The sequence below is a fragment of the Xenopus laevis genome, chromosome 8L (assembly GCF_017654675.1).
Source record: "Xenopus laevis strain J_2021 chromosome 8L, Xenopus_laevis_v10.1, whole genome shotgun sequence".
NCBI classification, from domain to species: domain Eukaryota; kingdom Metazoa; phylum Chordata; class Amphibia; order Anura; family Pipidae; genus Xenopus; species Xenopus laevis.
The window spans coordinates 80,057,020-80,084,781 of NC_054385.1; the positions used below are offsets into that span (position 1 = coordinate 80,057,020).

General features: G+C 36.9%; 1 protein-coding gene across 3 annotated transcripts in view; it reads left to right on the forward strand.

Annotated features, from left to right (window-relative positions):
• The window catches only part of papola.L (poly(A) polymerase alpha L homeolog), a 38,332-nt gene extending 28,086 nt beyond the window's left edge, over positions 1 to 10,246 (forward strand). The window contains exons 14-22 of one of the 3 annotated variants that reach the window (XM_041571951.1): positions 170 to 289; positions 759 to 868; positions 2,784 to 2,905; positions 3,693 to 3,835; positions 4,480 to 4,577; positions 5,071 to 5,291; positions 6,154 to 6,222; positions 6,541 to 6,600; positions 8,018 to 8,482. In XM_041571951.1, the coding sequence (XP_041427885.1) occupies positions 170 to 289; positions 759 to 868; positions 2,784 to 2,905; positions 3,693 to 3,835; positions 4,480 to 4,577; positions 5,071 to 5,291; positions 6,154 to 6,222; positions 6,541 to 6,600; positions 8,018 to 8,041 (967 nt within the window). In that variant the 3' untranslated portion in view covers positions 8,042 to 8,482. 3 annotated transcript variants of the gene reach the window in all.
• Positions 10,247 to 27,762: the final 17,516 nt, after the last annotated feature.

Consider the following 27,762-nt stretch of genomic DNA (forward strand, 5'->3'; position numbering starts at 1 on the left):
AGTTGCCTTATTAAGATAAATGTGGCATTCCTTTTAAACTTTTGTCAACACTGTTTAACCAACAGATGTATTAAACCTTAACTTGTTTATCACTGCATAGAACATTCAATTTTGATTGTTTTGGCAAAAACTTGTTACTGATTTTTCTAATGGCACATTACACCTATAGGGTAGGCTTGGTGGAATCGAAGATTCGCATTCTTGTTGGCAGTTTAGAGAAGAATGAATTTATTACACTGGCTCATGTTAACCCCCAGTCATTCCCAGCACCTTCTGAGAACTCAGAAAAGTAAGTTTTGTATCTAATTATTTTTCTCAATGATGTTTTTATGCAGGAACTTTTGCAACATTTAATATAAAGCAGTTATTTACCTCAACATGAATGACTCCCACCGAACTTGTAAAAATAGTGTGTAAGCAGTGCTCATATTTTTCATGTTTTTAATATATCTTTTACTGAAAACGGTTGTCTGTATATTGCAAGGTACAGCTGAAATCCAAAGACACTGCTCTCTGCAAGACATTTATTTAATGTAACTTTTCAGCCACAGTACAATATAAGCAAATGTTTATATTGTCTCACAATTACTCAATCTTTGTTTTAACTTTTTTTTCCTTTTACTGACAAACTTGCACTGAAAAATTGCTGTGCATGCAACTGAATTTAAAATGCAGCCTTTCCTTAGTATTTGCTGTTCTTTATTGTAATGAGAAATAAATGGTAATTTGTTTTTCCCCCCCTGCCCTTTCTTGTGCAGGGAAGAATTCCGTACAATGTGGGTCATAGGTCTAGTGTTTAAGAAAATGGAAAATTCTGAAAATTTGAGTGTTGATCTAACTTATGACATTCAGTCTTTCACTGACACAGGTAAGATTGTTACACAAAACCGTGTCTGGAATTGCCTGCAAGTCTGCCACCTCCACCTGCTCTGGGGTTTCCCTCCAGGGTGACTGTAGTGACCAGCCGTTGGGGTTAAAGTGCAATTGGCAGTAACATTTTCATAAAACAAAACATAAGGAGGGAAACATTATATTTTCATTTCTTGATATTTCCATTGAACATATACAGAAGGAAAATACAGTTTAACTATTGGAGGCTGCTTTTTTTTTCTATCTTCTGTATGTGTAAATGATTGAGATGACATGACATGAGTAATCACCTTAGCTTGTTTTGTAATCATTTAGATCATATTTTTACTTGCTCCCACTTATAATGCAAAGTTTTGCCTTATTTATTAATTTGATAACATTCTTTACCATTCTTGTGCAGGGAAGAATTCTGTGGATCATTCTTGTGCAGGGAGTTTATTCTAAGGAAATTATTAAATTTTTTAATTCCTCTTTATCTCTGAAATAATTGAGTTTCCTGTATTTGGTTCCAACAAAGAGATCATAATAATAAATATTGTGGAGGCAAAACAATCCTATTGGGTTTATTAATTTTTAGTAGGGAAGGTAAAGCGTATCCAAATTCTTTAGAACTCTAAGAACTCCAGATAAGCATTCTGGATAACGGGTCCCATACCTATATTATAACTGTACAGTTTACATAATTTATTACTGTTTAACTCCTCAAAAATAAAAAAAAGAACGAGTAACGTGCATAATGGCATCATATTGGACATGTGGTTGGTATTGCAGTTTATTAAATATACTTGCTTATTAGCATTGCGATTATATGGAAGCATGTATCTGCAGGCAGTGATACAGCAAGATGTCTTTATTAAGCACCACATGTATAGATTGATTTTTACAGTTTATTGATTGTGTTAGAGATCATTAAAACATTAGAATACAGTAATGATACAGAGCTGATAATCATTTATGATGTAGAATGCTCTAGTTGCTATTCTGCCATATAATGCCAATCTGAAATACTAGTTTGACACGTCTCATGCATTTTATACATATCCTATATTTTGAGTCACTCCCTAAGCTCAGGTAATAGCAGTCCTCATATGAAATAGATGGTAGAAAGCAGTCCATTATACTGTATATGTGTTTTTCTGCTAAGGACCCGAATATATTGGAGACTATAGCAAAATATAGCAGTTCCACACACTCACACACTTATTAGCCGCAAAATAAGTTTATAAACAAAAAATGTATACAAAACGACTATGTCTTGGTGGTATGTGATCTCTAGGTTCAAGACTAAAGCTGGCCATAGACGCCAAGATCCGATCGTACAAATCCACGTACGATCGGACTCCCGACCCTCCACTAACCATTCAGATCAGTCTTACCATTCCGATCAAATAAAGTAGTTAAAGAACAGATCAGCCGATGTTCTGCCCCTGACAGCAATCGTATGATAGTTTATGTCTGACAAAGCTAGTGACAGTCTCCCACTGAAAATCGTACGATCGGCAAATAGGGCTTGTCTAATTTTATTGCAAGTACCAAACATGAAGTAATTTGTTTTACCGTTTGCACTGTTTAGCTCAAAATATAACATGACTAAAATAATAGCTCATATCAAACAAGGGGTACTGCCCTTTCAATCATAATCGGTCTACTATTGCCTGAGGTGTGACGAACTTTAGATTTGCCCGAGTGCACCTTCATTCTGCTTAGCAAAACAAAGTAGATAATCCATTAGCTGTTACTGCTTCTATTGGAGAAATCCAGATGCAAAATAAGCCACACTGTAATTAATTTTATATGTAATATGCTGTGTACTTTCAGCTTCTGTTTACGTGTGTGTGTGTGTGTGTGTGTGTGTGTGTGTGTGTGTGTAAATTTTGCCTATGTTTTTACACTAAATCGTTTGTGTTATGCAGTGTACCGGCAGGCCATTAACAGCAAAATGTTTGAAACTGAAATGAAAATTGCTGCAATGCATGTTAAGAGGAAGCAACTTCATCAACTGCTTCCTAGTCATGTGCTCCCCAAAAAGAAAAAGGTAAATCTGTTCTCCAGTCTATGCTCTTAAAGGGGCATTGCACTTTAAATTAACTTTTAGTATGTTATAGTATGGCCGATTCTAAGCAACTTTTCAATTGATCTTGATTTTACTATTGTTAAATTGAATTATTTGCCATTTTCTTCTGACTCTAAACTGACCCCAATCTAAATACAAATGCTCTGTATGGCTACAAATGTATTGTTATTGTTACTTTTTATTATTCCGATTCATATTCAGGCCCTTTCCTATTCATATTCCAGTCTCTTATGCAAATTAATGCATGCTTGCTAGTGTAAATTGGACCCTAAAGACCAGATAACTGAAATTGCAAACAGGAGAGCTGCTGAATAAAAAGCCAAATAATTAAAAACAAAACAAATAATAAAATAAAAATTAAAACCAACTGCAATTTGTCTCAGAATATCACTCTCCACATCATATTAAAGTTAATTTAAAGGTGAACAACCTCTGGCTCCTGACTTTTTACACTGTTCTGTGACAATTGATTTGTTTTTCCCCCTTAAGCAGCCATGTTGTACCCAGTTTATAGTATAATCACTTTTATCTATTGTGTAGACAACCCCTCTTTGTGTAGCTGATACTAAGAGCTTTAAGTTCTCGGTTTAGCCCTCCATGCTAATAAACTGACATAACCGGTTTTCACACATGTGAAAGGTTGGTATGGAGCAGAACTGACAAATTACATTTTTATAATTATAATTTTTTTTTGTGGTGAGGGAAAAAAGCTTATCTTAAATCTGTTAATATGCTTTGTACATTTCAGCATTCAGTTGAAGGTGTAAAACTGGTATCTCTGAATGACAGCAGCATTGATTTATCCGTGGACAGTGACAACAGCATGTCTGTGCCTTCTCCTACCAATGCCACAAGAACCAGTCCACTAAATTCTTCTGGATTGTCTCAGGGGTAATAATCCTTTTAAGCATGTATTTATAGTAAAAACACACAAGCAGTAGTATGGATCAGTAACATCTTAGGATGACATATCCGTTAATGATATTCATGACCCACTTTCCAATACTTTAACTTTCCCCTTGTTCCCATAGAAGACTAATTATGGGAAGGCCATCTACTATAGACTCCCTCAGTACCTTGTACTTGATTCAAGCTAAGATATAATTAACCCTTACTGGAAGCAAAACCAGCCTATTGGATTTATTGTTTACATGATTTTCTAGTAGACCTAAGGTATAAAGAACCAAATTACAGAAAGTTATCCTGTTATTGTATCCTGTTATTTGGCAAACCCCAGGTCCTATAAGGGGCCTGTTTATCATGCTGTGTAAAAAGTAGGGATGCACCGAATACACTATTTTGGATTTGGCCGAAATCCGAGTCCTAACTTGCATATGCAAATTAGGGATGGGAAGGGGGAAAACATTTTTTACTTTTGAGACAAAAAGTCACCAAACCCCTCATACAAGCCAGGCCATATGGCTGATCTCACAAAATGCATCTAAAAAAAAGCATCTATATTTTTCCAGGTAATTGCCATATGGAAAGTCTAGAAGGTCATATCATTTTTATATGTGGAATTTCTTTCCCCAAAGCAGAAACAGCCCAGCAACGCCAGTATCCCTTTCTGTGACCAACACCCAGGCTACTGATGTAATGGTACCACAGAATAATTCCACTGAAAATTCAGGGGGTAAGATCATAATGTTCCTTAAATAAGTTGTATTGTATGAAGATGGCCATGCAAAACCTGTCTTTGGCATAATGAAAGCCAAGTTCTTAACAGCTTTCCAATATAAATGAATAAAATCCTCTTCTCCTTTGTACTGTATTGGTAGTTAACTCCTCTCCAGCCAAAACTCTGAATAACCACAATGTATTGCATGTTCTGCAACTAACACAAACATAAGAGGGGAGCATGGCATTGTGAGTATTGAAGACTTGGTTGGAGAGGAGCTGATTTCTGTTAAATTGTCAATTGCTTCTTCTTTGGCAGCTTTCAGTTGCAGTTTAATTTACAAACAAGCATTTTTAATAAACATATTAAAAAGATGCATAGAAATATAATATGCAAACAAAAAATACTTAAATTTTTGGCTGGAGATCCCTATACATGATCAGGGTGCATCTATGTGGTTATTGTAACTTGTCTTTTACATGTTCATGTGTAATTGAACTGTTTGCAGGTAGTTTGAATGAAAGCATTCCTGAAACTGCCACACACCCAGCTTTTTCTTCAACGCCAAGACCTTTGGTGACTCGAGTTGTTTCTTCCATGCGTTTGGTTAACCAAGTTCAAAAGCCTGTCACAAATACGGTAACAAAAATGCCTAGTCCAGTAGCCGGTGTGAAAAGGACATCATCTCCTACAAATGAAGAGAGCCCCAAAAAAACCAAAACAGAAGAGGTATTGAACTGACAGTGTAGACAGATGTATTTTGTCTTCAAAGTATAGCTTAAAGGTGACATATACCTTGACATTTCACTTAACCTAATATGATTTTACATGTTAAAACATTTACGTTAATGCAGTTTTTAGCACACCTCTTGGATCTAGATTCTGCAAAAGGAAGGGGGGGTTGGGCAAAGAAGTATTGTCTGCCTTGGGTGTTAACAGTACTTGGCCCTTCTCTCTCTTTTTATATGACAACTTTACATTAAAGCAGAATGTGTGAACCTATCTCAGAGAACAATGAATGTAGCAGTGTGACTCAACTCCTGCTTGAGCTTGGAGGAAGGCATGGGCTTTGATATGAATATATGATATACAGTATAATGTGCAGTGGTGTAACTACAATACAGCAGGGCCTGATGCTGCAAGGGGAACCCGGACCATAAGGTTTTTTTGCATGGTAATACCCATCACCAGTGCCTTAAAGATTGCTAAAGGTGCATGCTGGGCCCCCTTCTTCTTGGGGCCCAGTCAGTTGTAGTTACACCACTAAATCAATATATGGAATATACAGCATAGGTTTAATATATGACAAATATATTGTGACGCGCAATAATGAAATGAATGCACATTATTTACACCAAATAATGTGTGCACTGTATATGTTATAAATATAGTAGGTTTTGGTTTTTGTTTGTGTTTTAAGAACACTACATGATCTGTTTGGAAATGGCTGTATTTTTCTTGTAAACTTTTCTTAATTTTTAATAGGCTTTAACATTTGTTCTACAAAGTAATCAAGCTAGTCTTTAGAGAGCAACCGTTTGCTTTGTAATTTGTGTCGACTAGATAAATATTTTTTTCTTTTGTTCTGTAGGATGAAAATGATAGCAGTAATTCCACAGAGGTGGATGAACAAAACAAATTAGAACCTGAAGAACTAAAGGTGAGTATTGATGGTGCACCAAACTGGACAAATGCCCTTGCTCTAAGTGACAGCCTTAAGCATGTTGGAATAACCAAAATTGGATAGCATTTCAAACTTTTTTTCTGAAGTGTGCCTTTTGTAATTGTTTTTTAATGTACTTAAATTTGTTCCCTGGATCCTATGTTTTTTTTTTTTTTTTTCTTTCTCACATTATCTCGGGAGACCGGACTGCTGGTAATAAGAACAGAAGGCACTAAAACAGAAATCTTACTCATCCTAGTGCTGTCCAGCCTTATTTGCTTTGTTTTGTTCATTTTATTTTATTTATTTACATAGGAAGTACATAGTGAAGAAAAATCCTCATCCCCTGTTCCAGGTGCACTGCCATCCTCTCAGGTATAGCTTATTGTTTTGGTGTATTTCTTCACTTATTAAAATGTCAGATTAACCCTGATTTATTGAAACACCAGAAGTTTTTAAATTAGTTTGTTATATATTGACCTATTCTAAAACCCTTTTTTAGTTGGTCTACTTTTATTGTGAATAGTTTTGTTTTTAGTTTTTATTTTGCACAGTTTTTTTTTTAACCTATTAATTCTATAAGTAAATATTTGGGGGTCCTCTATCCCATTAACAAAAAAATAGACCTTTGGCTCGGTATCTTTCTTTTCAAGCTACAACTGTACTACTTCCATTTGGACTTCAAAAAATGATTTGTCGTTTCTAGTGTAATTAAGCCCTAGCAACAAGATAGAAGTTGAAATTCCTTATCTTATTATCTTTAAATAATTAAATTACAAATGGCTTCACCTTAAACTCAAATAACTGCTTGTAAAAAGCCGTTGCAAGACTTTTCCAAGAGTACATAAATTTGATGCTGGTGATACCTCATTATCTTAAGAATTCATCCTTTAAAGAATAGTGACTGGCTAAGCCTGTCATGATTTTTATGGTGTAGTTTTTATTCCTAAATTATGCTGTATACGCTGCAAATATTTCACTCTACCATATAAACTTTAATTCCTGAACTAGCAAGTGTATTTTTTTTTAATTCTAATATTGGTGCGTTGGCAGCCATCTCGGGTCATTTTTCCTGGTGGGAGGGGGTGATACCACTCCAACATTCAGTGCAGCAGTAAAGAGTGACTGAAGTTTATCAGAGCACAAGTCGCATGACTGGGGGCACCTGGGAAACTTACAATATGTCTAGCCCCATGTCAGATTTCAAAATTAAATATAAAAAAAAAAAAACAGTTTGCTCTTTTGAAAAAAAAGATTTCAGTGAAGTCTGCGGGAGCAGCACTTTTAACTTGTGTGTTTTGAAAAAAAACAAACAGCAGCTATAAATGCCCAGAAATGCAGAGGGTGTTTTTAGCATTTCTGGGCATTTATACCTTCTGTTTAATTGTTTAAATCCAGACCATAATGCAGCCAACAGTAGCTCAGCAACTAAATCCATTCATTTCCTTTTGCATGTGGTACAGTTGCCTGGCAAGCTTTGTCCACTAGATGGCACTCCTATACTGGTTAATGGTAAAAGCCACTGAAGCGTAAAAGGCTTTTATCTCGGTGTCTGGAGTTCATAGGCCCCGTAGGGAAAACATTGCTTGTCGAAAGGTTCTTGTATACTAATAACATTCATAAGAAGCATAAATATCTCGGCTTTGTCCATCTACTATTATCTATTTGCCCCTTATGATTTGATCCTTGAAATATCTTGTAAGCTATATTTGTGTTGAACAAAATACTTTGTTTTCTACAAAACTGTGTCAACTGTTTTCCTTTTTTTTTTTTTTTGGTTTATGGCTGGTAGCTTCCTTTTCTTCATAAGAAGTAAGTGCCAGGGCCTGGAAAAATGGCTACCTAAATGCCACCTGTTCAAATTCTGTTCATAATGAAAAATATTATCTGTGCCTGCTTGTCTTCGCTTTAAGCCCATCAGTATTTGAGGCATAGAAGATGGCAAGCCTTGTGTGCCAGGTAGGAATATGACCTTTTGCAGTTATGATTATTGGTTATACAGAAACTTTTGTTACGCTAATAATGTTTAAATTTTCCAGCTGCCATAAATAACTGCAAACAGTCATTATAATGTCAAACTTTGAATGTGAATATCTGGTAAAACCCTGTCATGTAATAAAAATCTAAAACTTTTAACTTCCTTTTTTTTTTTTGTGTGTGTGTGTGTTCTATTTCCTTCTCCAGCGATCATCAAGTACAGATCTGTCTGATATTTCTGTGCTCCCCGCTACTCCTATTCCTGTTATCAAGAATTCAATAAAGCTAAGACTGAACCGATAAACACAATCTCCTCAGGGTCCACAAACAATGTCCACCAGTTGAGCTATTTTCCTGCTGCGAGGCCTAAACTGCGGAGTGTAGCAGGGCACGTCACTGACAGTTTAGGCTTATATTATGAACGTGTCCTGGGCTACAGGCAGCCTTTCTGGAAGTCCAGGTTAGTATGATGAGAATAAAGTGCTATTAATGTGCTGGCAGCAACGACCGTTTGACTTAACTAAAGGACTCTATTCCCTTTAAAGAAGAGATGAAAAATATAACTGCATTTCTGTCTGTACTTAACATTCTGACTGAAATAATGGATTGTACATTTGCAAAATACAACTGGCCTAAAATCTTTCAGCTGACGCACTTTTATGTTTTATTGTAGCAGTCGTTAGGAACTTTTAGATTTCCTTTTTATTTTAATTTGTGACTTCATTCATTTATTTGCTGGAGGTCTGCATGACGGATCACAACACTGGAAGCATCTTTTCATGAGTTAAACTGTGTCTTAATGTCACATAAGAGATCATTATTTTAGATCTATGGAAATTATTAGGGGTTCTCTTTACATCTAGGTTTTTAAAGGGTTTTGTTTCAATAATACCTTAAGAAGGATGAGCTATCCATTTTTTTTCTTTTTTAGAACAACGTTTTCACTATGCCCACTCGTTTACAAAAGCAGTGTCCTGCGAATGCATGCTTCCTTATAGATTCATAATTCTCTTAGGGAGCAAAACCCATCAGTAGAAGCTTGCTGTGTTCTGATCAACAAGTCTTTGTCTCTTTTTGTTAACAGTTAGGCTGTAGCTTATAAAGGCCTTTATCATCACATTAATAAGATGGCAGGCTAGCCATATATATATAAATATATGTGTACAAATTATAACCATGCGTTTAACATGGTATTTATATCTGGAGAAGAATCTTGCAATTCATTACAGTTTTTATTTAAGATTATTTTAGAATGCTAGGTAAGCGCTGGTGAATGTGCAGTTTGCACAGTAGTAACATTAAATCCCTTAGCTGTAGCATTAATTCATGAATCCACTCTTCTATGTTCTGATTTATTCCCAACTGCTCAAAAATGTGACTTTAGCAAAGTAAAAAAAAAAGGGGGTACCAGTGCCTGTAGCAATGTTAGAGACGGGAAAGGAGGGGATACTTGGGAAGCCGACTGAACTTTTATTACTCCCCCTTTCAATTTCATCACATTTCCACATTATCTCACATGTGTACAGTTTCAGTGTTGACGTTTAAATCAACTATTTGAAATGTTCCCAATGTAAATTTATAGAACTAGTGTGTTTTTATGGACTTGCACTCCTCCACCACCAATACTACACAGAATGAGCAATGCAGGTCACAAGTGTATTTCTTGTAGTAACGCAATGTAGGGCCATGACGTAAGGCACAAAATGGGTATAGTCCTCTGTTTACACACAGATATTCTTAGGTGTCCCCACACCCCCTTTTTCCTTAAATTTGTTTCATATTAGTTAAGCTAGATTCCTTATAACACATTTGGCTTCCCCCCCTGTTTCTCTCCATGTAGTGACTTTTTATCTGTAGTTTTCATTATCCAGGGATCAGACTGTTGCTTTCGCATGATGTATGTATTGTCTGATGACTGGAGTTTGCTTTGTTTTATAGTACCTGTACTCCTTGTATTTTTCAAGATCTATTTTGTAAACAGATGTATTTCTCCATTGGAAAAAAAATAATAAAAACCAGCACAACTCCATGGTGCAACTCTTTATCTCTGTTGAATTTTTTCCTCATACACCTCCTCTTCCAGTAGATCGACTGGCCAGCAAACACAGCATTTCCTACATTGTAGCGTGTCTGACTCTGAACTAGAAAAATTTCAGTACCAACAATGTATTACATTTTTATAATTGTGCAAGAAAATCAGATTTGCTTTTTCAGTGTGTTAAAATAATTTGTATCTGTAATTTTTATTCGCAAGATTGGCTAGTGCTTAGATTAGGATTCGGATGTATGGCAGTCAGGATCTGTTTGGGAAGTATTGAGCCTTGAAGTGCAGTTAACCGCTATCATGGTTCCCAGTGGGCCTGTACCCAGGGAATAGACATCCACACTAGGACCAACTCATTTCTTATTGTGTTCACCACTGTTCTATTCCATTGGTTATAGGGCCATTTGTAAATGGCTACCCAGAAGGATCTTGACCACTTTGCACAGACAGAGAGTTTTAGATCTTACCATGTTTAGGGGGGGGGGGGTTGTTAACATCTACCCTGCTATAACTAGTGATATCTTACACTGGCTGCCCTTCATGATCATCCTTGCAGTTTGGGACGTTACGTTAAAAAAAAAAAAAAATCTGCTCATTGCTGATTTGTTCACTAACTTTCTAGTGTACTTGCCCAACATCAGTCCATGTATGGGTTCAGAAGACCAAATATTTTTATCTGAATATAGCATAAATAATAACATAGTATGTTTGGTTGAAGAAAGATAAATAAACTCAATAGGCTGGTTTTGCTTCCAGTAATGATTAATTGGGTCATGGTTTGGATGAATTACAAGATAATGTTTTATTATTACAGAGACAAGGAAATTATTGTTTAAAAGAAAATGGATTATTTAGATAAAAATGAGTCTATGGGAGAAGCCCTTTTTGTAATTCAGAACCTTCTGGATAAGGGGTTTCCAAATAATGGATCCCATACCAGTACTACATGTAGCCGTTCACAAGTTGTACGTTGTTTGTATGCAAGAAACAAATGAACAGGAACCTTCAGAGGAGCATCAATATATAGACCATTGTTATTTTTGTAGTGAGAAAACATTCTGTAGTGCTCTTCACACACATCCCTGTACCAAAATCCAGTTTTAAAAGCAAATTGTTTCGTTTTAATATTTAACCTCAAAAAGGAGACCTCAGGCAATCCATTCTAGTAATTTCCCTGGATTCCTTCAGTCTTTTTAAAGTCTTTGATAAGCTGCAGCCTGTCATTACTGCTACCCTGCAAAGTGTGATATTGGTACATCACCCAAACCCGTTGAACCTGGGATCAGGACAATGGACAAGTAACAAGGTAACCGCTCTTGCTGACTTCTCTCCTGAAGGTTTCAGCAACCTCAATTATGAGAAGCTCCACGTTTCTATATAAGTGAGTAGAGAAATAACAAAACTGTCCATGCTGCCTCTCCTCCACATTTAGGGCTATGTCACATGAGGCTGTTTCTCTGCTGGCATATCTACATGGAGCAGGGTAGAGAATGCCAATCTGCTTTCTCCCACTCTGACATAACTTTGCACTGACCATATTTTCATAAAGGAGCAGCTGGACATAAAATGCAGCTGAATAGGCAGCCAACATGTTTGGTTGTGTAACTTATTGTATACAAACTGCTGCTATTGCTGACAAGAAAGGGTGCCCAGTTAATTCAGAAGTATGGTTGGTTAAGGAAGTGGCCATCTATGATGTATAAAGCACTTTCCTTCCACCTAGCTGAAAAATTAGATTCCACTGCCTTACATGTACTTTATTACATTTGTTCCACATGTGCATCAAAGCAGCTTTGCTTCAATTAAATTCATTGACTTTGTGGAAAAAAAACACATCATGATGTTCAACTTTTTGTTCAAATGTAGCCTCCCTAATGTCTAGCTGATCCAGGGAAAGGCAAAAAGTCCCTGAAAATAGTTCCTTACTCCAAAGGAATGAACAGAAAAGAGTTAATTTCAGTAACATTGTTTTTATTTGCATGCTTAAGTCATCCTGACATTTCTTGAAGCTGATGTATCTGGTGGCTTTCAAACGAACCTGCTTTCTTATAAGCTTATGAGATGCCCTTGTATTCTGTGGAACAATCTTTTGGTGATAGTCATTAGAGAGTTAATTATGTAGCATCAGTATACGACCAGTATTATGTTACAGGAACATATGCCCAGAGTCCTCTTTGCTGAAGTTACCAGAATCAGAGGAAGAACCTTTGCCCAGCTATGAGAGAAAGCAACAAATGGACTATAGTGCTGTATATATGTGCATTTCTGGCACTTGCCTTGTGTGCCAGTGAATTTTCTTGCCCTTTAAGGATTGGGAGGGTGTCGATCCCTCCATTTTTGTGCACTATGCAACAGACCACTTCAGGGGTTGAACCATTCCATATCGATGTGAATGACACAATAAATGATGTTGGATAGTGTGACTCAAAACATGCATTTAAAGAGGATTCAATTAAATCACAGAAATCAAAAGACAAAAAATACTAAATAGAAAAATTCATGGTCCGAATCCCAGCTGTGCAAGGAACACTGCTTCCATTACTCACACCGGGCAATGCAACAATTTTAGTGAGTGCTGTGTATTGGTGTGTGGCAAGCTCAAGGTCACCTACAATCACTTCTCATCTAGTTAAATGGAAGGTGCTGCACATCACTTGGCATCTGCTACTATTGCTCAAACACATGCCAGCACCTGTGCAGGGCAAAAGGAAATGTGGTCGGGGTTAATCCTGCTTCTGGTTGAGCTCGATCATACAAACACTGATCCAAAAAGGTTTCTAGATGTAGTCAACTGAGGGACTGCATCAACAACGTATGTTTTAAATATAATTTACAACAAGTCTAAGGTCACATGGGGTGTTTTGACCTTTGCAGCCCATCTGGTGGAAAACGGCAGCAGTAAAAACGCTGCTCTCTATCTGTCACCTAGGCTGAAGCAAACTTTTTAGAATGGACTTCTACCTGTGTGGCTGAGCATCTATAGATTTCTATGGGAAGATGTGTACCAGAGGGAAGGATTGTACCGAGGTGGAATGCAGGATCTACTCTATGGCAGTTCCACTCCTTAGCCTCTTTTTTTTTTGCTTTTAATTTGATTGGGGTGTGAGATTGCATGTAGGTGCATCTGTTTATTTTCCCCAGAACAGGGGCACTGACTCTATTGTACTGCATTAGAATAGATCAACAAATTGCTCAAACAATTGTTTGTTTTTAGTGTACAGATTTGTTCAGGTTGGTTGGAACCAATTATCTCAATATTGCATGATGGTCTCCTTGGCAATAACATAAAGTCCTAAGGCATTTAAAATATATAAATATATATGGTTTGTGCATAAAAAAAACCTTGAATTATTAAAGTTGAATGGTTTATTAGATCATGTACCCTTGACTAATATGATTTTTCAAAATGAGTTTGGCTGTGGAATGGATTAGGGGGAAGTTTTAGAAGTTTCTTTTAAAAACAAGTTTTAAAATTGATTTTTCAGAATCAGCTGGAGTTCTGGATTATTCTTAAATGAAGGCCCCAGGCTGTAGAGAGAGTGGAAAATGAATATTCTAATACAGCTTCTAAAAAACAAAGTGAAAACAAGTTTTTTTTTTCTAACTTTTCCTGCAGATTCTCCTCTCTAGCTCAGTAACTTTCCCGTTCTATGGCGGCTTGTGCTTTCCAGAAACTTGGCACAGGCACTGCTCCTTGTTTGCAGTTTCTGTCTGCAGTGAAGCTGTTAATAATGAGATTGATGATAAAGTTGTTGAAAAGAGACAGTTGGAGAGGGCTGCTCTCCATGAGTGACAGAGGGCATGCCCTGTTTTCCCAGCCAAGAAAGCAGCATCCAGCAGAGTGCAGACAGTGCCTGGTCACTGTGCCAAGACTGTTAGGAGCATGAGGAACGGCAAGCCTCGACTATGTCTATTGATGCAAAGCTTTCAGATTAATGAATATGACTTTGTCAGGGCCAATTCTTTCTACATCCTGGGTAACCTCAGTTCAACAACCTACACGGATAGCTAGAGAAATGGTTGCAAGCCGGATTCCAACTATCTTCCACCTTTCTGTGGCTGTTTAGACATTTGCAAATACCCACACTCTCTCGTAATATAGTTGTGAGCTATAAGTCCATTAAAAAAAAAAGAAAGAAATCGTATCTTGGTACGGCAGGGTTGGAATAAAAGATTCCCAGATGGACGGAGGCGTTTAGTGTTCCAGCCACAGGTCTGGCTGATAATTGTATTCAGCCACCATCAAGGAATGGCAGTATTCATGCAGCATCCTCTAGCTTCAGTCCATATGTCACTGCTGTTTTATCTCCTCTTTCCAACTGATTCTGGCCATGTGTTGTCTAGATTCTTACATATATTGCACAGATACGCGCAGAATTTCAGGACACATTCTTGTGATGAAGAATGGCTCTTGTTTTTTTTGTTTTAATTGAAATTGAATGTATTTGTCTTTGGCACCCCTTTTGATGGCAGAAGTGTAGGTAGAAAAACACCCGCCAAGAATAAAACCTTTTCTTTTCTTGACATATTCACTTCTCGGCAGGAATTGTCTTGATAAGCTATGTACTAGCAACATGCAGTTCCTATGGTATCTATTATCTTATCAAGGAATTGCTAGTCCCGTCTACGGCTTGCACCTGGCTATGCACTGCTCTAAGTAACCTCCCAAATTACTTCTGGAGAAAATGGAGGTTTCATGCTCTTAGTCGGATAGGGTGGGTTCACAGCTACCTGTGTATGCCAAGGTTCAAACACAGTGGGTGTCTTACACAGGCATGTTTTCTAGCGACATGGTCCGGCCACTATTAGTAGCTTTCTTGTACATGCCAGAGCAAATATAGGCTAAGTACTACAATTCAATGTTAAATAAAACAAAATTGCTTCTTCAACTATGGAATATGGTTCACCTATCTATCCACCTGTGAATTGAAGATCCCTTAGGCTTAGGTTGTGCATGCATTTGTTTGTGAGGTTTTTTTTTATACCCCAAATAAACTCAGAACTGGAATGTTTTCTGATTTATGAAAAAAGCACACGAATCGGTGAAAAACTCTAATACTTGAATTTAAGTTTTCAGCAAAAAAAAAACCTTGAATCCCTCAAATGTATTGAGTTTTTCGAGCGAAACCCACCGGAAAAAAACCCGAACATCATGAAGGCTAAAACATCTCCAAATGGTTCAAGGGACCTCTGCTATTGACTTTTACATGACCTCGACAGGTTTTTGCTGCAGTGTTTTTGGATTTGATCTTTTTCCAGCTGCGGGGTATAATAAATCTTGAAAAACTTGGTTTTTCTTTTAAAAAAAAATTTTACGCGAAAGTTTGTTTTGACTGAAAAATACCCTCGAAAACTCGAATTTTTCTTATGACATATTTTCACACTTTAATCCTGATAAACCCTTTTCTTCTTTTTGTTAGGATTCTCATATTCTTTGTAGCATTGTATTATAATTAGTGGGTATGGCACTGTGCTTTATTAGGTTTTGAGCATTTACCATGGTACATTGTAGCCTCATCCCTTCATGGTTCCAGAAGCATGTATTGGCCCAGGGCACAATCACCAATTCACAAGGATTATAATACATTCCACCCCCAGCAGCACAGATGTGGACAATGAAGACTGTAACTGCCATGTTGGCAGTCAGTTGGCACATGTGGAACTTTCAGCGCTGCTTTTTTTTTAAACAAACCAAAATTGCAACAAGCGTCATCTTTTCATGTAAATGGCACAAGTTAGAGCCCTGCAGCGGGTCAGTTACACGCAAGGCAGTCAGGACTCGGACGGAATCTACTTGATGTTCCGCCATGTGGGTGGCCTGTGCCACATAAATCCAGATTCATTGTATAGCTTTTAAATGTGGCTGATGGGGAGGGTGAATGAAAGCTAAGCCATTATCCAAAAACTCGTTATCCATAAAGCTCTGAAATACATGAAGGCCATCTCCCATAGAAATAATTTAAATCAAATAATTACATTTTAAAAAAAATAAACATTTTTGTAGTAATAAAATAGGATCTTGTACTTGATCCAAACTAAGATATAAATACGGTAATCCTTATTGGAAGCAAAACATTTTGGATTTATTTATTGTTTCAGTGATTTTTTTTAGTAGACACGGATCTTATGAAAAGATCCCTATGCAGAAAGGTCTGAGCATTCTGGATAATAGGTCCTATACTGGGATTAATCTATGTTTTTTTTGAGTTATGTACATGCAGTTTGGCCCATTACAACCATACTACTCATCTGTCTGGACATGTATGTAAACTCAGGAGGACTTCGGTGTGTCCAAACTGAAAGTCACTTTACACTCTCTAGCGTTTGCCAGTGTTACTTGAGCAAATGTTATTGAATAACAGGCATGAGCACCAGGGCCGGATTTCCCCCTCTCATTTACTCCTTCTACAGCTGGAGCATGGGGACAGGGTGTGCGTAGATTTAAATAACAGGGGAAAAGCTTGCGCGTGTCTAGTCCCTAGAGCTCTGGATAAGAGAGAAATTTCAAGTGCGGCTGGGCGGCATGCTGCCCCTTAATTTGTGCTGCCCTAGGTCCAGGCTTTTGTAGCCTTGTCACAAATCTGGGCATGTTGAGCACACATACTGGGCACCCTATGTCCATCATAAACCCAAGAAGGCTCACGCTTGTCCTTGGCAGAATCCATATATGCTTTATTTGCTGCGTACAATAAACATTCTCTTCCTAGTGTTCCAGTACCTAAACCCTGACTGCTGTAACATGGGATCATTACATTTTACTTCTCTTGTGCAATCAGTAAAACAGAAATTAAATGCCTTAGAGAGAGACGCATGTTTCTACATTCCTGGCCCAAAGTAATATCAATAAGATGAGGTTGCCATTGGTTTTACTTACCCTGTTTTAACTTTTACAAACAGGTGCTTAGTTGTGAATTCCACTTTATTTTATCTATTTTTTGTTTTTTTTCCCCCTCCTTAACTATTCATTTCTGGAAGACTTAATAGTCTAGTAGTAAAACGGAGTCTATAAAGCTCATCCTGTATATATTTAGAGAGAAGTTCATTTAGGGATTAGGGAATGTGCCTTGTATATGCGCCATTAAGCATAGCACATCTGCCACTGAGCTGGGAATCAAGAAAACACTGAAGGAACTTTACAAAGAAATCTTTTTTGTTCACTCAGACATGCTCAACATAAAGGGATTTGCATACTGCAGAGACCACATCTAAGCGCTGGAAAGGGAAAAACTCCATTCACCAGTTGAAGGTTAAGGATTGAAAAATCAATTTTACCTTTCTCTCATCAAATCCTAAAAGTGGGTCAATAACATTGCTAATCAAAATGGACTGTGTCTTAAAGGGTCTTTAAAAACAATCCGCTCTGCTTTTCTTCCAAAACTCACATTGTGTGCTCTGAGCTCTCCTTGTTGTGTTTTCTGTGAAACCATGCCGCTACAGTTTAATTGTAAAAAGACAGACCGGGAAACCTTGGAAGTTTTCCGAAGATGCACATGTCACTTGATTGGACTTAAAAACATTTCATGTGTAAATATATAGTATATAGTATATATAAGTGTGTAATAAAAGAGAGCAAGAGATTTACCTGATTAATCTGATTAAATGTACATTTTTAATTTAGCATCTGTGAGCTGACATTGTTTGTTTATTAAATAACTGCCAATACAGACAGGCTTCCTGCAAAAGTTGATAGCAATATATCATTGGCTGGAGGAATCTGAATGATCTTAAGATGCACAAGTCAGCTCTGAATCATTGCAGCCTCTTCTCAGTAGTTGATTTAACCCTTAAAGTGCCACCAAACCTGCAGGGGAGATAGGAAAGATGACTCCTTGTTGTCACTCTGTCTGCCTAGCTTAGCTTTAGAACTGTTAAGGTATCACTAGTTGTCACGATGGCACCCGTATGTATCAAACTTGCTTAAACTAAATATGCAAAGATTCTATGTTGAAAATGTATTCTTGTTTTATAGGTATGGGACATGTTATCCAGAATGCAGGTTTTCCGGATAACTGATTTTTCCGTTCATACCCTAAGGGGCCGATTTATTAAACTCTGTCTCTTTTGGATCTGGCTTTCTTGACGCAAAAAATCTGAAAAAGTAGCCTGAAAAAAAAAACAACCTTTTTCTGGATTTATTATAGAACAAAACTTCAACAATTCTGAATATGAAAATACTCTAGCAAAAACACGTAGAAGTCAATGGCAGATGTCCCTTACAACAACTGGAAGATCTTTCTTTGATTCGTGGTTTTAGAGGTTTTTTGATGCTGACTTTTGCGCAACAATACGAAAATGGTGACGATTTAGCGACTTTTCCCGTTCATACTTGTTCAGTTCGGATTTTTTAATGAATTTCATAACATTCGTGGTTTTGGAAAAAGTAAGATAGTTGTGTTTTAAAAAACCTCTAAAACCACTAAATTTCAACCCTCAATAAGTAGGCCTCCACGTCTACTAGAAAATCATGTAAACATTAAATAAACCCAATAGGCTGGTTTTGCTTCCAATAAGGATTAATTAAATCTTTGTTTGGATCAAGTACAAGCTACTGTTTTATTATTACAGACAAAAATTTTAAATCTGGATTATTTGATAAAAATTCAAATTATATTTGTAGCTATTTTATAGTGGTGTTGGCTGACAATCACTGAGCCAAAGTGTGTGGTTTATATCTCTACAAAGGCCAATGCAATGTCATTGCTGGTCTGACTGGGTCAATTGGATGGTCAATTTCAACAAAAATGTAAGCACCTGGTGATCTGGCAGATCTTTATGTACCTTTTAGTATTTATGATTATTACAGGCTTCATTTAGCCGTAGTTTCGTACTTAGAAAAAGGCAAATATTTGCAGAGCCTAATGGGACATTGATTATTCATTGCTCCATAAAGATGAATGGTGATCTCAAAATGATTTCTGTACAGTAAAGCATAGTAACGTTTCGTGAGTGCACACTAAATGCAGTGAAGCTGGAAATACACACAAAAAAATGAATAAAAGCTGGCGAATCGGCACCCCAAGACCAAGTTGGCTGCTTATTAGTTGTGTAAGGGGCCATGGGAGACTCTGCCTCAATATCTGGATGAAAATCAGCCAGGTATCAATTAGGCAGTTTTAAAAAATACCATAAGGGGAGATGGTATTGTTGCATTAATATGAGTCAATTAATATGAGTCTTTCCCAACCAATCCCTGATTATGACCCCATAATTGTAATCCAATTGATCATCCTGATATGCTCTTGTGTTTCGAGGCCAGCTCTTATAATGATCTGCTAGTTTGGCAACCTCGTCATACAAATAGTTCTTACCATTTATGCTCAGCTTTAGGGTAGAGAGAACTGTTGCATGCATTGTTTTTCTGCATTTGGTGCAGCTTCACCTTCCAAATGTGACTCCCTGTATCACAATTTTTTTAAAATTCATAACCATGTTCCCTGTTTCAAAGACGTGAGGACTCAGGGGCCAAGGTGAGCTATCAGATAACACTATTTTAATAAGGGATGGGTATGCCATTTATTTGGATGCTAAATGCCAATATTTTCCCCCTTTCATTTCAAATTAATGGGGTCACTTCCCCATACATCAAATACCAGCTGACCCAACGTGTTCTCTGCTACTATTTTATCGCTTAACAAAAGCCAGTATAATGTTATAGTTTTCTCGTCGTGAAACACGTTTTCAGCTGCAGGTGTCACTCTAAGATCTGAAATAAGGCATTTAAATAATCTCTGTGAATAAGAGTTGATTTTTCCTGCGGCCAACCTGATACACAGACATTTCTTACTTTCATCTCTTTACTGCTAATATTTTGTGTAAAATTCTTGCATTTCTCAAGGAATAAAGTGCTGTCTATCAGGATTCGGACACGACATTGCGACTTGGTTTGTCTTTTCAGTTTTTTTAACTGGGATATTTCCATCCTTCATTTCTTGAATAAAGGACAATGAGCTTGTATTCATTAGAAATCTATTGGATAATCGTAATAAAAGCAGTTAAGGAAAAAAATGCAAAAAGTGCGCAATTTTTCCTTTGTATATGATATAAGTTGTTGCAAACTTGTACCAGTGTGCAGTATGTATATACTATTACTGAAATTGTCTTTAATTTGCAGCAAAAAAGTACTGTCCTGTTAACAAAGGGCAGAGGAGCAATTAGTATTTGCAGTGTAATAATGAAAACAAAATAACCTTGTGAAATGTGAATTTTAATCCTTCATTTTAAAAATGTTTATTCCATTTGCTACTTTTTTAAAAAAAAAAAAAAAAAATATTCCTTCATTTTAGTATTACCCATGTACCAAACTATGAAGGGGAGAACCATTAACAGATATAGCATGCACCTCTTTGGTTTCTTTTAGTTTCATTTATTAGGTTACACCAAGTTCTAAGAAAGCAGAAAACTGAAATGAGAGTTCATCTAATACAGAAATGGAATACTTTTTATTGCTCCTGTTTTCAGATCTGCTTCCCTCTAGCTATGTGCCCTACAGCTGCTTAACTACAGAGGAACCAGAGGGGGGCCCAGGAGGTTTAGGGGCCCCATGAGGCACTAATTCATATACCATTTCAATAAATATTGGTGAAAGAAGTCCACCTCTTAACATTTTGGGGGCATAAAAGATAATTTGCTGTTGGGCACAGTAATATCTAGTTGCGCCACTGGTGCCCTATATCTTGTCAAACTTTCTTGCAGGATGCCAGTTTACGCCAGTAAAATTCTTTGGCTGATTTTAGGTTCCAGGACATCCGTTTGACTTGACAAGAAAATGTTGGCAGTAAACTCTTGATTGGTGTGAAAGTGCTGGATAAAATATCCATCACAAGGGGCACAAGAGTGCAGCATCGGCTTAGAATGGGAGACCTTTATAGAAGACAGTGAGGAACTGGGTTTAGGAACAAGGGTTCCGGTTAAGAGATCCAGTACTGGGGTGCTGAATACGTTAAAAAAAAATATGTAAAAAATGATCCATCCATACATTTCCTAACAATTAATGTTTGCAGCAAGTCATATCAGTTTCTGACTGGGTGTTGCAATTGTAATTGTTGTGATCTAGTTGGCACCAAAACATGAGAAATTGAGAAATAACACGTGAATAAGACTATGGGATGGGTAAATGTTATTTGATGCTTTGTAATTGATGTTATAGGTTTTGTTTAGATTTCTTTTTGCTGTAATGGTTGTAAAGATTTTTGTATATTTTAATTCCAAAAAAAATCCCACCCACATTAATACAGAGTTGCTATAACAGTGCAGTATTCATGGGGTAAACACCAGTCTATGGGCTCCAATTTGGGCCTGCATTCATTTTCCTACCTACTGGTTGTAGTACAAAAACCACATATGATTGGCCCTGTTTTATTGCATCCTGCCCTGCAAGTAGTAAATTACCTCTTTGGCCAAGAGCAATCTATACTACTAACCTGAGTGTTTAACTGCAGAATTTATTTATAACAGACTTTCCCAGTAACAAATAGGAATATACCTAGTGCAGAACACGTGTCATTTAGAGGACACACAATTTTTTTTTCTAGGAAAAAAAAATTACCCACATTTGGTCAAATGCAATTATATGAGGGTAGATGGCACACTATTCTGTATCCAATGCAGTATTTATTATTTTTCAATTTCACATCTCTTCCCCTGCCTTTATAGCAGACCCATTCCAATCAAAGGCAGTTGTGCAGTGCAGGCCAAGCAGGTGTAGGCAAGAAAATGCTGATTTGAGATGTTAAGCATAAGGGATTATTTACACTTATTTGCAATTAGCCTGGATATCATCATGCATAAGCAGGCAACAATCTTAGTAGCACAGATATGAAAATCAGAGTCTTTGAATATGTATGTCTTTTTTTTTTTTTGTAACAAAATCCCTGAAACTCTTGTTTTAACTGTTTGGCCACCTGAGCATTTACTGCATGGGAAGGGACGCAGCACTTTCATTTTAAGAATTACAGTTGCTGCTTTCCCAGTTAGTTTTGGAGCACTTTCCTCTCTTGTATAATGTGTTTTAAAACTGCATACTGAAATATTTTTTCCTGCAAGATATTTATATCGTAAATACAATATTCTCATTAAACACCAATCTTCACAGTGAGCTATTCCCCACCTGGATACTAGGACTTCAAAGCTAGCAGCCTGCTAAATGACACTGATTAGCACACTATGTTAACATTTATGGTCCTCCGTGGATTTTCCTTTGATGGTTACTGCAAACACCACATTTGCACAATTATAAACAATCTCTACATTTCAGAATGATTTATCCTGATCTATTTCTCTCATTTTGCTGATTTCCCCTCGCTTCCTATTTGCATCCACGCTTCTATCAGGTTTTAAGCTTCAACAACCAAAGAATGATTCCTAATGCTGCTGAAATAGATTCGGGGGTTTGCAGCACAGCAGCCATCAAAGTGTGGCATAATAAACGAGAAATAACTAGCATCTTCTGAAATAACTGTTTGAATCAAATTGTCAAATGTCCACATTACATTACTGAGCCTTTCATCTTTTGCACCTTTTGCAATTGTACTCTATGAACAGGGCAAACTAGTTCGAAAGAATTTAAAATCCATATTGAAAGGTTGTTTGATATAATATCATCTAGCACAACATATGTTTATATATTTAGTTAGAACCCCTAAAGCTATAGTCTGGTCACCAGCATTCTAGTAGTGTTTGAAGAAGCTTTAAAACTTTTGGGTATTTTTATTGACTTTAATGGAAGATATGATCAGCATTCCATCTTGTGCCCTGGTATTGGAGATCTTGAACTGATTGCAGAGTTGTTAGACAGGGTACCACATAGTGCATAGAAAGTAGAAATTCCCTAGAGCAGTGATCCCCAACCAATGGCTTGCGAGCAACATGTTGCTCACCAACCCCTTGGATGTTGCTCTTTGTGGCCTCAAAGCAGGTGCTTATTTTTAAATTTCTGGCTTGGAGGCAAATTTTTGTTGCATAAAAGCAGATGTACAGCCAAACAGAGCCTCTTGTAGGTTGTCAGTCCACAAAGGGGCTACCAAAAAGCCAATCACAACCCTTATGTGGTACAACCAGGAATCTTTTGGATGCTTGTATTGCTACTCAACTTTTTTTCCATTTGAATGTGGCTCATGGGTAAGAACAGTTGCCCTAGATCAATACAGACAAGCTGCTCCACCACTTTAAAGGAGAATTCAGCCAAAACGTTAAAAAACCCCTACCCCCCTACATAAATCATAAATCCCCCTCCCCCAGCCTAATTGTTACCCCGGGTAAATGCCCCTAAGTTTTTACTTACCCCTTTGGTGCAGATTCACGATTGGAGTTCACGGCAGCCATCTTTGGGGTCTTCGTGTCTTCTTCTGGTGCTTGTGCAATTTCTGCACATGCACAGTTGTCGAAAATGGGGAAATTGCTCCAACTGCGCATGTGGCGATCTGCTGGTCTCATTCTCAGATTACAGAAGACCCGGAAGATGGCTGCCAGGAACTCCGATCCCTGAATCTACACCGAGGGGTAAGTAAAAAGTTGGCGGCATATGCCGGGGTAGTAGCTAGGCTGGGGGGTGAAGGGGGGGGTGTCTATGAGGGGTGGGGGTAGGGTTGTTTTTAATAAGGAGTTTGCTTCTCCTTTAAATTACCCCTATGTTGATCTAGGAAATTTCCAGTCTACTCTATGGAAAGTAGACTGGACATTACATAGACTAGCACACTTTGGAGTAATGGAGAAGCTTGACTTTAAATGAATGCATGCATGAAAAATGTTTTAAGGAAGAATGTAAAAAACTACTTTTTTTTTTACTGTAATAAGCTTTGACTTACAATGTACATATGTTTGAAAAAAAATAAACTAACACAAACAATTACTACATTCCCCTGTTGGGTGTCAACATAGGAATTGGGGTAGGTGATATTTTATCTCTCTAGCCTGATTAGGATTAATCAAGCAACTAACTAACTGGTGTATCTCTTTATAACACATTGCTTGTACGTGGATACGTCTGCTCTCATCCTTTATAATATTAGTTTGCTATATGACATCCATGCAAACATGCCGACAATTGTTGAGCTTCAAAAATGATTCAACATTGGCCAGGAGCATCTGTGATAAAAATGTTCAAATGATTTGAGATGTCTAAAGAATCCATATGTGATTGGCTGCATTTTATACAATTCTATTTGCTTTGCTTTCAATTCACTTTTTCAAGCCTGAATTAACATTAAAGATTTGCAAAGAATGATGCAAAATTGTGCGCAAATATTGAGCCTAATAGAATAATATATTTTAACTATGATAATTGTGGTTTTTGTAAATATATATTTAATGCTGTTGTCTAATCGTAAATAAAAAGGTGATTGCTGATGCATTGCGGTGTCATGGTAACCTATAAGTCCTTGGTTTATTGGACATAAGTGTCTAAAGGGATAAACTGCTAGAATGTTAGGAAAACCAATACAAATAAGAGGGACTATTATGGAGAGCTCACTCTTAATAAACCACTGAGCCGGTGTCTACAACTCTTTAGGAGGAACATGTCACCATATTCCATGACAAAATGATTTAACTGCTGTTTAGTTGGTGTTTATTGATATCCCTTTTGAGGCACCACCCAATATTATAGTTTGAATGTCTAGTTGGATTATGATTGGATGTCTACATCATGCTCATTCTAGTCGCACCTCTCCGTGACCACTTGCTTTTCTAAATGGAACCACAAGATTAAATGCTTAACTGTAGGTCGAAGGTGAACAATCACACTGCCTTGAGTTTATTGACATTTATATTGTAGATAACTTGAAGTTTAAAGACAATCTCTGCATTCTTATTCTCTCTATCTTATCTAGATGCTATTTTAGCAATGTCTGAAATACCTTGGGGTAGGAGTGTCAAATCTAAAGCAAATGTTTTTTTTGTTGGGGTTCAGATGCCCCCCCCCTTTTTTTGTCTCTGATTGTTATATAAGTTGACATACTGAATTTGAAATAAACACGCAATTAACTAAAAAAAAGTGTGTTCAATTAGTGTATGGTTGCATGCCAAATCGTTATTACCAATGCTGTTATACTGAAGTCTAATGTTGAGCCAAGGAACAGGAAAGTGGCCACTCATAGGTACAGAAGTAAATATGCCAAAAAAGGAGCCGTGACTATGCGGTAAGTTACTATTTCATCCTATTATTTAAAATACATGGAGGTCTCTCCTTATAAGAAGAGAATAAAATACAGTAAGGGTTATTTATCAAAGTCCGAATAAATCCGCTTGGAGTTTTTACGCTTATTTATTATTAAATTTTCCCGAAAATTTGCTCTGCAGGAAAAAAATCAGATTTTTCAGAATTTTACGGACATTTTCATCTGATTTTCACGATCACCCCAAAACTTTGGGGTATTGCCCGAAACCCAGCGCACATCAAAAAATCATTGGGACTTCTCCCATTGACTTATATGCAACCTCAACAGGTCTGAGATGCCGGAATCTCAGATTCGGACTTTTCCATCCTTGGGGTTTAATAAATTCCAAAAAATTCTTGATATTTTCTTTTTTCTTTATTTTATAATCTTTATTTTGGTTTATGTATCATCCACAAGAATAACATCTCAACATTCTCATTACAATAATATAACAAGTTTTCCATACATTATTTACGTTCAGATGCTATAAAAACCATGAGCCATAGGGAAAGGAAAAACAAATACAAATCACTGGGGTATTCACTTCTTCTCCTTAGTCCTGGACTCTCTATCCCATTTGTCCATTTTCCATTGACTAAAAGTCCGATTTTATAAAAGAAAAAATCACAAATTTTTCGTGATTTTTGCATTTCAGAGTTTCGTTAATAATCCCCTAAGTGTTATCATGTTGCTGTTAGGCATGTCTAGAAAGAGTAAGATGTAGATAATAATTTAGGGAAGACTTTGTTTATTGCAGGGAGTAAAAAGGGTTAAGGTAAAGTCCATTCAATGTCCTGGAGGCATGCTTATTTTTAAACACCCAGAAGTGATTTTTTTTTTTATCCCGAGGTTCATGGCTGCGTCTCTGAGCAAATCATTGAATATTCATAGGCACAAGTAGCAGACAAATTCAGTATTCAGGTGTGTGGGCCCCTCATATTCTCCCTGTGAAACTCTCCATTTACATTTGGCTTCAGCTCAGATCACAAAGTGTTAAGGGAATTTGAGATGAAAGTGGTAAAAGAAGGGAAGAAAAAGAGCTACAATCCACAAAGATCATTTTGGTGTCAAGTTAAATGCACACAAATAGCAGATGATGATCTCTTTTATTGGACTAACATTTATCTGGTAATATCCACACGCTTCTCAACCACTGAGACCTCCTCTTCAGGTGTTCATTTGAATAGAAATCGCTGAGTGAGTGTTTTTATAATTGATCCCTTGAGTACTGAAGTCTAGTGCTGCATAACCATCATTTCCCCAAAGCTGTTTTTTTTCCCTCAGATTGCTGTGCTGCAAAATTACAATTTTGTACAGTTTTCACGTGAACATTAACCTTACAAATGCCAAAGATCCATTACGATAATGCACAAGTAGAGCAAAACTCTCTTCTGTAAACAGGATAAAAGCTGGCACAGTTGATGGTTGAATTTTGCAAGTGGAATTATACCATTAGACCTGCTTACTAACTGAAACCTGGAATTGTACCGGCAGGAAGAGAAACTACAGCTATCAGCTTAGCTCTATTATATACTAAATTCACATTAGTCTTAGCATATCGCAATAACAGCCATAACACAAGGGGCAGAATGAACAGCCCCAGCCTGACCCAAAGCCTGCTTCCCAAAAATGCATCAGCTATGTGTTTAGAACAATCCCAACAGAGGAATTTCTACCCTATCAGGCAGATGTATTTAAAGATGAGGTTTTTTTTTTCAATTTGTTTTTGACTACAAGTTGAGTTCCTCCTCCCCCAGCTTAAATTTCTTTCACAGTCATGAAAACATCGATATATAAAGTATCTGCACAGGTGCTAATGTTTTTCAGTGGCATTATTTTGTGTTTTTTCTCAAGTTGAATTTGTTTCCCTCTTTAGTAAAGCATTTTGAGAAATTATTCGTATTGGTAGCAAACCCTATGCTATTTAAAAATAATTTAATAACGAGAAAAACAATTATTGCTGCCAATAATTAATAAATGCAGGAAACATTTTAAAAGTTTAACTCCATGTTAAAAAGAATATGTGTTTTTTTCTCCAGTGAGAAAAATGATAAATGTTATAAATTTCTGATAACTCCTCGTATAATGCCAGACAGTAAAGAGGTAAAAGACAATGCACTGCACTGAATTATAAACATTGGTGCAGAATTGCACCAAAGCAGTTATCTATATCAGATACTTTTCTTTTGTAACTGGCAGTAGACTGCTCATTAACTGCAGTAAGATGTATGTGCTGTCCATATTACATGTGAGTAGTACTGATTAATTCATTCTCATTCAGCAATATTCAATAGTATCAAGCCTTAAAGGAAAACTATAACCCCCAAACTCTATAAAAATATATTGCATAAACCAGCTCAAGCC